The sequence below is a fragment of the Hemitrygon akajei genome, chromosome 17 (assembly GCF_048418815.1).
Source record: "Hemitrygon akajei chromosome 17, sHemAka1.3, whole genome shotgun sequence".
NCBI lineage: Eukaryota > Metazoa > Chordata > Chondrichthyes > Myliobatiformes > Dasyatidae > Hemitrygon > Hemitrygon akajei.
This window is the reverse complement of record NC_133140.1, coordinates 12,882,682-12,897,709: the sequence shown is the minus strand read 5'-3', so window position 1 is coordinate 12,897,709 and position 15,028 is coordinate 12,882,682. Positions and strand designations below refer to the sequence as shown.

The 15,028-nt window shown below is 47.3% G+C and overlaps 1 protein-coding gene across 13 annotated transcripts in view; it reads left to right on the top strand.

The window, feature by feature from the left end:
- Nucleotides 1–15,028, top strand: part of mtss1lb (MTSS I-BAR domain containing 2b) — a 189,218-nt gene that overhangs the window by 122,070 nt on the left and 52,120 nt on the right. For 7 of the 13 annotated variants that reach the window (XM_073069688.1, XM_073069687.1, XM_073069697.1 and 4 more), the window contains exons 4-8: nt 2,883–2,967; nt 4,057–4,148; nt 4,822–4,896; nt 11,295–11,452; nt 14,694–14,801. In XM_073069688.1, the coding sequence (XP_072925789.1) occupies nt 2,883–2,967; nt 4,057–4,148; nt 4,822–4,896; nt 11,295–11,452; nt 14,694–14,801 (518 nt within the window). Of the gene's footprint in view, nt 1–2,882; nt 2,968–4,056; nt 4,149–4,821; nt 4,897–5,603; nt 5,613–11,294; nt 11,453–14,693; nt 14,802–15,028 lie in introns of all 13 variants that reach the window. The other 6 variants (XM_073069686.1, XM_073069691.1, XM_073069695.1 and 3 more) reach the window with 1 other exon arrangement.

Below are 15,028 nucleotides of genomic sequence, written 5' to 3'. Positions count from 1 at the left end.
CCCCTGAACCAGGGAAAGTGTGCATACGATTCGCTGCGTGCGGGAGAGCTGCGGAGAGGCGCTGTGAACTGACTATCAGCAGAGGGGGTGGGTGTAATGGAAGGAACAGTGGATAACAACATAGGAAATGCTGGAGGAACTCAGCAGGTCAGGCAGCATTTATGGAGAGGAATAACTGTTGACATTTCGAGCTGAGGCCCTTCATCAGAACCTGAAAGGAGGGGGGCAGAAGACAGAATACGGAGATGGGGGAGAGGGAGGAGTATAAGCTGGCAGCTGAGACGAGGAAGAGGGGATGATGTGTGGTGATGGGTGAGGCGTGAGGGAGAAGGTGGGGAGGGGGAGAATAACGTGGGACTGGGAGATGATGGGGGAGGATAACATGAGAGACTGGGAGCTGATGGGTGAGGAGGATGATGTGAGACTGGGAGATGATGGGGAGGGGGAAGGTAGGGGAGGGATAATGTGAGACTGGGAGATGATGGGGTGGGGGAAGGTAGGGGAGGGATAATGTGAGACTGGGAGATGATGGGGTGGGGGAAGGTAGGGGAGGGATAATGTGAGACTGGGAGATGATGGGGTGGGGGAAGGTAGGGGAGGGATAATGTGAGACTGGGAGATGATGGGGTGGGGGAAGGTAGGGGAGGGGTAATGTGAGACTGGGAGATGATGGGGTGGGGTAAGGTAGGGGAGGGGTAATGTGAGACTGGGAGGTGATGGGGTGGGGGAAGGTGAGAGACTGGGAGGTGATGGGTGAGAAGGAAGGTGTGTTGGACTGGGATGTGATGAGTGTGTTTGGGGGTGGTGGGGAAGACTGGGAGGCGATGGGTGGGTTAGAAGTTGCAATCTATCTATTTATCTATCTATCTGGTAGAATGGGCCCGTCTAGCCCTTCAAATCTTGCCACCCAGCACCCACTGATTTAACCCTGGCCTAATCATGGGACAATTCACTATCACCAGTAATAACCGGTATGTCTTTGGCCTGTGGGAGGAAACCGGACCGGGTCGCTAGTACTGTGAAGTTTTGCTCTATCCACTACGCTACAATTCCACCTGTACCATGAAAGTGCATATTTGTTACTGTATTCTACTTTGAGATTCATTTTCCTGTGGGTATTTACAGGGATAAAGTAAAAGCAGTAGAATTCTATGAATAAACAAATATAAACACTGGAAGTTCTGCAGACGCTGGAAATCCAACCCAACTTGCAAAAAACAGCCTATGTGCAAAAAAAAGCAAGCTGTGAGAATAAAAGTAGTCCGTGAAAGAGAGTCTAGTCTGTAGTTTGTGGAATCAATTTGTAACCGAGCTGAGTGTGATTATCCACGCTGGTTCAAGAGCCTGAGGGTTGTCGGGTAATAACCGTTCCTGAATCTGATAATGTGAGACCTGATGCTCCCGTACCTCCTGTCCGACAGCAGTAACATGTAGGAGGTCTGGTGTAAACAATTCTCCCTGTGCATTGGGAGATTTATACCATTCTCCAGGCAATGTCATGCATGTAACAGCAGGCTACGCGTACCTGCTGCTTCAAGATGTTCTGTTGCCCACTTTGTAAGCTTTGACAGAGTTATTAGCTGGGCTGTCCTTGAATTCTGGCCCCTGTCATGGTGTCCATCCTAGCCTGGCAGAAGTCCCTCAGTGTGTCACACTCCAGCATTGCAGTACATGAGAGTGTCATCTTTGGGATGAACTCTAAACCTGCCAGATATCCAGGGGCTACAAGAACCACTCTCAGGAGCAGGGATGGTGGCAGGTCCTCAGCTCCTGAACTGACCCACGCTCGCATCCGTCTAACACCATTGATGACTTCCTCCCCTCATGCTAATTTTTGCCTCCAGAGACAAGACAGAAAGATGGGCAGTGTCAACTGTTCATCGTGTAGTGTTTGTGAATGTTCAGACAGTAGGCAGACGGGCATAGAGCCGTGGGACAGGTGAATTGGTTCACTTCTGGGGCAGATCCTATCTAATTCATTCCCCTTCCGGAGGGCACTGCTAGTTTCAAAATACTGCAGTTTGACAAAAGAATGCCTCGAAGTGGCTGCTGGCAATCTCCTGTAATTTTTCACCCAGAGAAGCTGAATTTATCACTGTTGTCAAATTCTTGATGAATGAACCTCTTGTACGAAAAGGTGGACTCGACTTCATAGTCTACCTGGTTATCATCTTGCACTTTCTCTCCAGCTGTTGCACCTTGTTCTGCATTGTTGCAGCTTTACCTCATTCTACCTCAATACTTGTCCCTCCCTACTGTTCTCCCTCTTGGGGCAAGTGCTACACCTGTTCATACACCTCCTCCCTCACCATGATTCAGAGCTCTAAGTAGTCCTTCCATGTGAGGCGACTCTTCGCTTATCGGTCTGTTGGCATAATCTGTTATATCTGGTACTCCCAGTGTGGCCTCATCTACATGTCCATGGCTTCCTCCTGAGGCCAACACCTCATCTTCCATTTGGGTAGCCTCTAAGCTGATATCATGAACATCAATTTCTCCAAATTCTGATCATTTCTGTCACCCCCCTTTTCCATTCCCCATTCTGGTTTCCCTCTCCCCTTTTCCTCACCTGCCCATCATCATCCTCCTTCCCTTTCTTCCATTTTTTCCCCTCCACCATCTTATTCTGGCTTCTCCCCCCCTTCCTTTCCTTCTGATGAAGATGCTGCCTGACTTGCTGAGTTCCTCCTGCACTTTTTATGTGTTGCACTGTGTACTGGATTGATCTGTAGGAACAGAATGCAGGAAAAGCATCTCACTATGTCCTGATGAAGGAGTGGTTTTGTGGGCCATGGGAGGTTGGGACTGCTTGCTGTTGGCCTTTGCTGGTTAGAGCTTGGGAGTAGACCTGATCTAAAGAGCCTTCTCTTCCCCCCTCCCAGGTGCCACGCGGGACATCGGCTCAGCATTGACCCGAATGTGTATGAGGCATCGCAGTATCGAGGCCAAGCTCCGGCATTTCACCAAGTCAGTGTTTTTTCATTTAAGGGGGTTCGGGACAACCGGGGAGGGGAGTGGGGGGGGTGGGGGTTGCGGGTGAGGGAGGCGGTGGGTTGCGGGTGAGGGAGGCGGTGGTTGCCTTGCTAATCTGCTGCAGCCCTATTTGTGCAAAGCAGCTGCCCAGTGCAGCTTGGTCAGAAGAAGAGATTGCAGCTCAGGGACAGCAGAGAACGTGCAGGATGTTTCCAATTGTGCGAATTTCTATTTCAAAAATAGACAACATTAATGATATATAAGAGACTACCAAAAAAACTGTAAGTTTCATGATTGTTTTATTCAGTAGTATAGCCACAGACTAGTAGAAGCACCATCACCCCTCCCTGTGGTGATTTTTAAAAACAAGATTCATTTTATTCAAAGTAAAAAAATATATATACAGGAGAATAAATCATGCAAAGCCTGTAGATATATTGGGAATGCATTCAGTGGTCACTGTAATTCTTTAAAAAGAAGGATATTACCATGGCCACTCATGGGGCCCCAGGGTGACACACTATTATAATAATTAGAAGTGCTTTCCCTTTGGGAAGCAGAACCCGACACTGTGGTCCTTCCCCTGATGATGGCTACAGCCAGCAATGTGGTCAGTGTTTGCCCCTCACACGACTCTCTCAAGTGACACATTCAGTTAGTGAACTGATCCGTCATTCAAAACATGCTTATTTTCAGAGTATGTATGCAGTCTTCAGCCCTCAGGTTCGTCTTCCCACAGACAGCCACGACACCATGGAACCCATTCATTGTCATTGGCTTAGGATAGAATTAAATTTACCCCTTTCATGATGAGGGGATGTTTGCTGTGCAGTCTCTCTAACTGAATTGTCAAGGCCAGGCAACAGTACCTCTGCTGGCTGAGGAATGCACCCAGAGGGTGGGGATGAGGGGAATGTGGGGAATGAGGCCTCTATACAGCAATGACCAAGGATGTACTGCCATTCTTGCTTCTGTTTGTCAGCCCTTCTCCACCCTCTCACACCCCCACTTTCCCCTCACTCTCCCCTACCTTTTTATCTCCCAGTCTCTCTGATGTCAACATGTTCCTGTTTCCATTCCCAGTGCCTTGATGGAAAGCCTGATCAACCCCTTACAGGAGAGGATAGAAGACTGGAAAAAGTCTGTCAACCAGCTGGACAAGGACCACGCCAAAGGTAATAGAGTGAGCTCTGTGTCCCTTCCCACGATTCACACTCAGAACGAGTTCGGCTGCCACCCACTCCCTTCACAGCCAGCAAGTAGCAGTGTTGTTCCTCCCTCAGCATTTCTCTTCTGCCCCATTTATTTTTGGAGCTTATGGTCATTTTTATGCCATGCACTGTCCTGCCACTACAGAAGAATAAATCTCACACCACCTGATTCTGATTTTGAAAAATCAACACAGTGGAAAAACTTTGGGGAAAAGTCAACGTGTTGAGCTGTAACACATGGCGCCCATCTTGCCCATGGCTTAGTTAACGTTGAATAAAAACTAGCAGCTCAGGTGAGAGAGTAATCACTCGGGCTTTTATTGAAGGTACCGATGTAAGTTTAAATCACAATTACCTCATAGTCGTAGACCGTTAGATGTAGAAACAGAATTAGGCCATTCGGCCCATTGAGTCTACTCCTCCATTTGATCATGGCTGATTTATTGTCCCTCTCAACCCATTCTCCTGCCTTCTCCCCATAACCTTTTACACCCTAACTAATCAGGAACCTCCATGAGCCTCTGCTCTAAGTATACCCAATGACTTGTTCTCCGCAGCCATCTCTGGCAATGAATTCCACCGATTCACCACTCTCTGGCTAAAGAAATTCCTCCTCATCTCTGTTCCTTATCCTCAGAGTACAAACGAGCTCGACACGAGATAAAGAAGAAATCGTCTGACACTCTCAAACTCCAGAAGAAGGCAAGGAAAGGTGAGTGGACAGTGGCTGGGCTTTAGTTTGCTCTGACTTGTAACCCCAGTGGGAGAGGTGGGGTCACCAGGGTATGAACCTCAACTATCTGGAGAGACTAATGTTTCTATGTGACCTCAAATAGGAAACTCTCAAGCCAGGAGATCTCCCTTCCTTGGACTGGTCAGTATCCAGAGCACCATCCCTCTCTGGACACTGGTCATTACCAGAACACTGCTGGTCAGTACATAAATCACTGACTTTACCGGACACTTGTCAGTACCTTGGGCTTGTTCCTCTCTGGACACTGGCCATTACCCATTGCCCTTCTCTGGGCACTGGTCAGTACCTAGTACGCTGCCCTCTCGGGGCACTGGTCATTGTCTAGGCCACTGTTCCTCTCTGGACACTGGCCATTACCCATTGCCCTTCTCGGGGCACTGGATGCTGCTCTGTATCCAAGTGAGGTACTTGGTGATAGTTAGCAGTGGTTTGGATCCCAGTACAGCCCAAGATGACCGATGATGAAATAACCCCAACCAGGTTCCGTTCAGCCGTGGTGTTAAAGTGAGGTGTTCACAGATGCCCATTCTCAGCCCTATAGCTATGCTTGCGAGAAATGAGCTAGGGTACTCTGCTCATACCTTCTGCCTGGTCACTAATGCTGCTATTCCCATTGCCTTCTCTGACCTTCTTCCTCTCTCCCTTTCCTCTCCTCCTCCCCGTAGAGCTCCTTGGTAAGTCTCCTCTCTGATGCAGCTAAACTTTCTCACTCGCGCGAGTGTTTGTGCCTTTCATGCTATCACCATGTGCGATTAGTGTCTGCACAAGTGCTAGTGTCAGATCATTGTGTCTGCACAAGTGCTAGGGTTGGGTCAGTGTATCTGCACGAGTGCTAGGGTCAGATCAGTGTGTCTGCACAAGAGCTAGGGTCAAGTCAGTGTGTCTGCACGAGTGATTGGGTCAGGCCAGTACGTGTGCACGACTGATTGGGTCGGGTCACTGTGTCTGCACGAGTGATTGGGTCAGGCCAGTACGTGTGCACAAGTGATTGGATCGGGTCAGTGTGTCTGCACGAGTGATTGGGTCAGGTCAGTGTCTGCACTAGTGCTAGGGTCAGGTCAGTGTCTGCACTAGTGCTAGGGTCGGGTCATTGTGTCTGCACGAGTGATTGGGTCGGGTCAGTGTGTTTGCACTAGTGATTGGGTCGGGTCAGTGTCTGCACTAGTGCTAGGGTCGGGTCAGTGTCTGTACTAGTGCTAGGGTCGGGTCAGTGTGTCTGCACGAGTGATCGGGTCGGGTCAGTGTCTGCACTAGTGCTAGGGTCGGGTCAGTGTGTCTGCACGAGTGATTGGGTCGGGTCAGTGTCTGCACTAGTGCTAGGGTCGGGTCAGTGTGTCTGCACGAGTGATCGGGTCGGGTCAGTGTCTGTACTAGTGCTAGGGTCGGGTCAGTGTGTCTGCACGAGTGATCGGGTCGGGTCAGTGTCTGCACTAGTGCTAGGGTCGGATCAGTGTATCTGCACGAGTGATTGGGTCGGGTCAGTGTGTCTGCACGAGTGATCGGGTCGGGTCAGTGTCTGCACTAGTGCTAGGGTCGGGTCAGTGTCTGCACGAGTGATTGGGTCGGGTCAGTGTGTCTGCATAAGTGATTGGGTCGGGTCAGTGTCTGCACTAGTGCTAGGGTCGGATCAGTGTATCTGCACGAGTGATTGGGTCGGGTCAGTGTGTCTGCATGAGTGATAGAGTCGGGTCAGTGTTTAAAACTTTCCTGTGATATTGAACCTTATCCGTGTCCAGCTTAGAAGGATTATAGTTGGGCACAGAAATATGAATGTTGGTCTTGAGATGGATGAAATATTGTGGAGGGGGGCTTAATCTGTTACCATCTCTTGCTGTACCTTCACCATTTGATGGGACAGTGTAGCAGGAGCTTTACACTGTACTTAACCATCATTGCCCATACCTTTTGAGTGTTCATTTGGCTGTGTATGTTGAGTTTTGCTCTGTGTCCAAACCACCTTTTTTAGCTTTTATTTCCTGCCCCTATTTGTTTTTTTCATTTTCAAATCAGCCCAACAAATAGATAAATTAAAATATTGTCTTTTGCATCATGGAGTGCCTGCCCTGGGAGTGAGTGTTGGGATGGTGTACAGGGAACTTTACTGTGTGTATAATCTGTGCCCTGAGTGTGCGACAGGGAATCTTACTCTGTGTCTAACCATGTCCTTGGGAGTGAGTGAGGGAGGAGTGCATAGGGAGGGAGCTTTACCCTGCAGATATAGAGTGTGTGATGGGACATGGTGGTTAGTGCCAGGGTAACGATGCTGCTCATTGAGACGGGGCACAGCCCAGAATCTTACTTCAGCAGGTCTCATCCTAGCACTTGCTCTCTGCATTGACTGTTCAGCCATCACTTCACTTGCTTGTCACTGCTGTAATCTGGAATGGCTACCCACCTTGCTGTGTTCCTTCTGCCTTTGTGCATGACTGTCGCAGACTGCGTTCCTGTCAGGGGTCTCTATATTCTGCCTGTTGCCACTGTAAGGTGCATTTGTGCAGTTTGCTTATTATTATGCTGTGGGTCTGTGTAGTATTTTATTAATTATTTAGGAGTGAATCTGTGTAGTTGACTTGTGACTTATTGGTGTGCAATGTTTGTTAGTGTTGTGTAGTATATCTGTTGTCGAGTTTGTTGTCATCTGCACAAGTATGTGTATGCACAGGTGAAATGCAAAACTTGCAGCAACATCAAGGGCACTGGAGGTACAACATTCACTCGAAAAACATAAAGTAAATGTATATAATACGATATTATATCAGAAAATGCACAAGTCAAGCAAAGCAAAATCCTTCTAGTTGGAAATGGCCACAGCGTTGCTGTACCGAGCTAGTGATTAGGGTCGTGCCAGTTTTTCAAGAACCAAACGTTTGAAGGGAAGTACATGACAGTTCTTGAATCTGGGTGGTGTGGGAATCCCCGACAGTAGCTCTGAGAAGATGGCATAGCCTATGTACAAACTTTGTCATCACTGAGGCAGAGGGCATTTCTAAATATAGTATTCGTTATTGCTCGGGGGGGGGGGGGGTATCTGTGTTCATGTTCAGAATTGACTGAAACTTGTAGAATTGGCTATTGTCTATCTGCTGTCTGCCCATGCTAAATTTCCTAATCTCAACCAGGATGTAGAACACAGAACACTACAGCACAGTACAGGCCCTTTGGCCAACAATGTTGTACCAACATTTTAACCTGTTCTAAGATCAATCCAATCCTTCTTTCATACACAGCCTTCCAATTTTCTATCATCCATGTGCCAGTCTTAAGAGTTTCTTAAAGGCTGCTAATGTATCAGCTTCTGCCACCACCCCTGGGAGGCACTCACCACTCTATGTATTAAAAAAAAACTTACTTATGACATGCCACCCCATACTTTCCTCTAATCACCTTAAAATTAAGCCCACTTGCTTCCACCCAGGGAGAAATTTTCTGGCTATGCACTTGATCTGTCTTTTATCATCTTGTACATCTGTCAAGTCACCTCTCACTCTCCTTCACTCCGAAGAGAAAAGCCCTGGCTCACTCAACTCATCCTCATAAGACATGCCCTCTAGTCCAGACAGCATCCCAGTAAATCCCTCTGCACCCTCTCTAAAGTTTCCATGTGCTTCCTAGCTTCCTATAATGAGGTAATCAGAACAGAACACAATATTCCTCATGTGTAATGTCCTAAGACCATAAGACATAAGAACAGAATCGGGCCATTTGGCTCATCTAATCTGCTGCATCATTCCATCATGACCAATTCATTATCCCTCTCAAGCCAATGCTCCTGTCTTCTCCACATAACCTTTGGCTAATCAAGAACCTATCAACTTATGCTTTAAATATACCTAATGACATGGCCTCCACAACCATCTTTTGCAATGAATTGCACAGGTTGACTACCTCTGGCATATGAAATTCCTCCTCATCTCTATTCTAAATTGATGTCCCTTTATTCTGAGACTGTGCCTTCGTGACTGAGGCTTTCCCCACTACAGGAAACATCCTCTTCATGTCCACTCTATCTGGGGGTTTCAATATTTGATAGGTTTCAGTGAAATACACCCCCCCCCCCCCATTCTAAACTCCAGTGAGTACAGGCTCAGAGCTATCAGTGCTTCTCTTAAGTTAACCCTTTCATTCCTGGGATAATTCTCGTGAACCTTCTCTGGACTGTCTCTAATGCCCGCACATCCTTTCTTAAATAAGGGCCCTGAAACCACTCACAAATATTTCAAGTGCGGGTCTGACCGATGCTTAAAAAACCTCAGTATTACATCGTTGCTTTAATCTTCTAGTCCTCTTGAAATAAATGCTAACGTTGCATTTGCCTTGCTTGCCACCAACTCAGCCTGCAAGTTACAGTGCAGTGTATCTGTCACGTTTATTGTCATGTGGAAGAGAACACGCATGCACAAGTGTAATGAAAATCTTACTTGGAGCAACATCGGAGCATATGGCATTAGACACAAGATTCGCAAGAAGAATATAAATTTAATTAAAATTGTCCCCACATTCTCAAGGGTAATTAGGGATGAGCAATAAATGCCTTGCTCAGTGATGCCCAACTCCCAACGTGGATTGATAAGCAGGGCTGAAGCCTGGGTAAAAGAGAACTAAATTCTGCACTAGCTACTCCCTCCCCAGCCCGTACTAGCGACTTTAAATCCTGCACAAAAGCCATGAATCCATCTGTGTTAGTGACAGTACCAACAGTGGCCTGCAGGGGACAGGCTCGCTCTTCCTGACATTGCCTTCTCCCTGGTGTTTATCACACACGGAAGCCATTCCCTCCAGGGTAGCTCACACTAATGCTCGTGTCTACATAAAGATGGTTTGGGAACATCTTTCTGCACTTCACTTGACGTGGTGTTTACCCAACTTCGCCCAAGGGGCCACAGTTCACCCATCACACATTTCTTTTCTGGGAACATCAGGGGGCCTTCGTTGAACCCTGACAAAAAGACCAAGAGCTCATCGCCCCGAGCGTGTCATTGGTGCAACTGCACTTTTGGTGCTACCTGCCGTGAGCACAGCATCTCCCAGCTTCAATATTCAGCCTAAAGGATACCTTGAATCACAGTCAGGTTTATTATCACTGGTTCCCCCCAGCCCCCAATTCAAATGATCAGCGTGCTTTTTGCACACCTGCCACCGTAGCAGCAACAGTGCCCTGCTTTCTCTTCCCTCAGGACCACCTCACACACGTGTGCACATGTACACATAGACGTACCAATATACTGTAGAAAAGATTAAACTGGAGAGTGTACAGTGAGGATTCACCAGAATGTAACCTGGGCTGGAGATGTTGGGATAGGCTGGATCTGTTTCCCTCTACAGTAGGGGTGTCTAAAAGTTGAGGCCATGGATTTAAGGTAAGAGGTTTAAAGGGAATCTGAGGGGTAAGATTTTCAAAGAGGGAAGTTGGTATTTGGAATGAGCTTCCAGAGGAGGGTGGTGGAGGCAGGAGCAGTAACAACATTTAGGAGGCATTTAGAAAGGTAGTTGAATGAGCAGGGCAGAGGGTCATGGAATGATTGCAGGCTAGTGTGATTAACACTCAGTACTGTGCACGTATATTTAGCGAGGGTGTCCATGACTTTTACACTGTACTGTGTATTGGTTAAAACAGGAAGCTGCTTCGGAAACAGAAATAAGAGTACTTAGCTTTATCTTAGCTCAGTAGCATTGTTACCTGGTAACTGGACAGATGCACAGAACTGTAGGTAGGCATGGTGGTCTGCATAGATGCAATGGACTGAAAAGCCTATTTCTGTGCTTTACATCCATGTTTATTGCATTATGTGCATATTAATTAACACTCACTCATATACACTCATACACATACATTCACTCATTCATTCACCCACTCACTCACCCTCACACTCACCAACCCTCACCCTCACTCAACCACTCACCCTCACCCACTCACTCACCCACCTACATACTCTCACCCACTCATGTACATTCAAACACACACTCACACTCTCACACACACTCACACTCTCTCTCTCACACACACCCTCACACTTTCTCTCACACATACTCTCTCTCACACACACACTCTCTCTCTCTCACTCACTCTGTCACTGAGAAGATTGTCCTGTCTGCTCCTCATCTCTGTGGCCTGTTCTTCAGCTGCTCCATGACTTCACCTTGTTCTGACACCCGTTCTTGTCATCAGTGTAGCGGATGGGAACTGGCTGCATATTTCCCCAACAGACACTCCCAACTCCAGCGTTAGTGTGAAGACCCTCTATCCCTGTACATTTGGTCCACCTCACACTAGTACTGCACGAAACTCAAGCTGGCAGTCTCCAGGCTCCTGAGTATGTCCGCGGTGAAGCCCTACTGCTCTCTGTTCCTTCTTCCAGGTAAGGGTGACCTTAGGCCTCAGGTGGAGAACGCCGTGCAGGATGTGAACGACATGTACCTGTTGCTGGAGGAGATGGAGAAGCAGGCTGTGCGGAAGGCCCTCATCGAGGAGAGGGGCCGCTTTTGCACCTTCATCACCTTTCTACAGCCCGTGGTGGTAAGGCGCATACCTCAATACCAAACGAGTGCAGAAGCAACATTGCTCTAAGTGGGAGGGTGTTCATGGTCCAGGCAGTTGTAACGTGTTGAAAAGAAACAAATAAGAAAGTACCCTGGAGATGCTGGAAATCTAAAATAAAACCAGAAAATGCTGGAAACATGAGTCAGGCATCATGGAGTGGAAACTGACTGGCCCAACCAAGGTGCCAACTTCAGTGGGTCCCATTTGACCCAGATCCCACTAAACCTTTTCTATCATTGTACCTATCTAAACACTGCATTTGTACCCGCCTCTCCCACTTCCCCTGGAGTCTGTTCCACATACCCAATATTCTCCCTGTGCAAAATCCTGCTCCTCATGTCCCATTTAAATCTTACCTCTCTCACCTTAAACCTGTGCCCCCTACTTCTGGAATCCTCATCCTGGGAAAAAGACTTATCTGCCCCTCATGATTTTATTAACCACTATAAAATATTTCCCTTTAGAACAGAGATGAGGAGGAATACCTTTAGTCAGAGGCTGGTGAGTCTGGAATTCATTGCCACAGATGGCTGTGTCATTGTATTTATTTTAAGTGGAAGTTAATAGGTTCTTGATTAGTCAGGGTGTCAAAGGTTATGGGAAGAAGACAGAAGAAGGGAGGTTGAGACGAATAATGCAGCAGCCATGGTGGACCAGACTTGATGGGCTGAATGGCCTGTTTCTTCTCCTGTATCTTATGGTCTCGTGGTCTTATAAGCAGCCCAGGAGAGACTGTTCTTACTGCCCGAATTCCCCCTTTGAATGTATCCCTGAGGCAGGGTCTGACCCAAAATGTGGACAGTTCCTCTTCCTCACTGATGCTTCTCGACCTACTGTGTTCAGCAGATTGCTGCGTCCGCAGTCTCCTGTGAATCCTGCCTCTCTTCCCACTGGCTGATAAAGTGGGCACACTGCCAATCGATTGCCCCGGCCAATTACATCACATGAAAAACGTAGGAAGTTCCCAACAAGTGTAATTAATTCACCAATTCCATCTTTAAAAGCAGATGGAGAGGCAGCTGCTTTATATCCATACCAAGAATGGACATAAAGCAACACACCGCAGCCTCTGTTAATCAACCCTAAGATCTAAGACCCTTTCCTCCTACATTTTTCCATCACCCATGTGCCAATCTAAGAGTCGCTTAAATGTCCCTGATGTATCCACCCCAGCAGGGCGTTCCACACACTCACCACTCTCTGTGTTTTAAAAAAACATCTCTGACTTTCTCTCTGTACTTTCCTGTAATCACCTTAAAATTATACCCTGCTCATGTAAGCCATTTTCACTCTGGGGGGAAAATGTCTCTGGCTGCCCACTCAGTCTATACCTCTTTTCATCTTGTACACCTCTCTCAAATCGCCTCTGATCTTCCTCTCCAAAGAGCAAAGCCCTAGCTTACTGGTCCTATCGTTATAAGATGTACTCTAATCCAGGCAGTGTCTTGGAAAATCATCTCTGCACCCTCCCTAAAGCTTTCATATCCTTCTTATAATGAGGCATCCGGAACTGAGCACAATATTCTGACTGTGCCAGGACACTAGAGAGTGTAATGGAACAGGAGTACAAGTGCGTAGTGCATCGAGAGTGGTGACCCAGGCTGAGAAGGTGTTTTTGCACACTGGCTCTCGGTCCGGGGACTGGGTATTGAAGTTGAGACATTATGCTGCGGTTGTCTAAGTTGTCAGTGTTGCCACTGTTGGAGTGGTGTTCGATCACCCTGTAATGGAAAAGGTGTAGGTAAACAAGACAGAGTGCAGAAAAGTTTTACAAGGAAGTTGCCAGGGCTGGAGGGGCTGAGAGACTGGTCAGGCTGGTTCTTTATTCCTTGGAATGTAGGAGAATGAGGGGTGGCCTTATAGAAATGTTTAAAATGATGAGGGGTGTAAGCAAGCTAGATGGTAACAGTCTTTTCCTCAGGGTAGGGGAGGCCAAAACTAGCAGGCACAGATTTAGGCTGAGAAGGGAAAAATTTAAAAAAAATCTGAGGGGCATTTTTTCACAGGGTGGGTGGTGAGTATATGGACTGAGGTGCCAGAGGAGGTGTTTATGGCAGGTACAATAGAGTCATTAAATACTTTGATGAGAACATGGGCTTGGTGGAAAAAGAGCTAACTGCAGGAATTGGGTACCTTGGTCAGCATGGACTCATTGGGCTGAAGGGCCTGTATCTGTTCTGTGTTGCTGTATGGCTTTTGGATCTTTACCAGGTCCATGTGTGGCCCAGGAGCTCTGTAACTGGGTGAAATGCGAACTAGTTCAGTATCACCCAGTGTACTCTGCACCTCTAAACCTTTAGGAGAGCGAGGATGAGTTGTTTTCCCATCGTGATGAGACTTGCAATCTCATTGCCAGTGATTCTATTCCCCACTGTTACATTTTGGAACTCCAAAACATAAAATCAATCGAAAGAGAAACATGGGATGTGTGTAATTAGTTTAATTTTACTTTTAGCGAGGCGTTCACATATGATGTGGCGTGATAACGTATGCCATTTACATACTTTTACACATAACCCGCGATGCATTAAGTAAACAACAAAGGATGCTTGATCAAGCAATATATTTTCAATATTACTCAAGCATTACTAAAATATTAAATACACGACGCCCATCACGAGCGATTGCAGTCCTAGCCAGGTCTGGGTAAATGGAAACCATTGGCAGAAGTTGGATCCCTGGGGGTTAGTGGCAACTTCATTCGACAATTTGGAGAAGGTATAGTGAGCTAGTAATTACTTCAAGGGGAACAGAGGTCAAGCAGAAGGCAAAGTAGGCCTCCAACTACTCATAAACTCATTGTCTCCCATTAAAGACGGACACAGAATGAGCAGTCATCCTCCCTAAATGGAATCCCTCAAATAGATCATGCCCAGTGACATATCTTCAGCAATCCCTTATCCTGTATGTGAAGCATCTGGATTAGGTTGGAGGACTCACTCCCAGTGTTACACTCCTGACTCTATTCCCTTAGCAAGGGAAGGGTTAAAGCCATCCTGTTCTCCTATTACTGCTTTGGAATCTGGTACGGGTGAGAGAGCTTGTTTGGTTTTGACTGTGATGCCCTGAAGTCAATTATACTCTGGGTTTGCGTGCAAAGAGTTTTGAAACTCTGTCTCTAGTTCATCATGATCTTTCCTCTGGGCAGGGAAGGAAGAGTGCAGCCATTTGGCCCACTAGCCAGGCATGTCAGGTTTAACATGCTGTCTTTCTCTAGGATGGGGAGATCGCGATGCTGGGTGAGATCACCCACCTCCAGGCAATTGTTGATGATCTTGTCATCCAGACAGCAGAACCACATAAGCTGCCTCCGGCCAGTGAGCAGGTAAGGATAGACCACAGTGTGCAGCATCCTCTACACTTCCTCTAGTGGCACGGGCATGTGGCTGGAGTGAATGGATGCCTCCATTAGTCCATTACTGTGTAGGTGGTCAACACAGTATGCATGAGTTGGTGGGTGCATACCTGCATGGATGAGTGAGTGTGGTAGTGTGTGAATGAGTGGTGAGTGGATATGTGCATGGTGTATGATTGCCTGATGGGTTGGTGGAT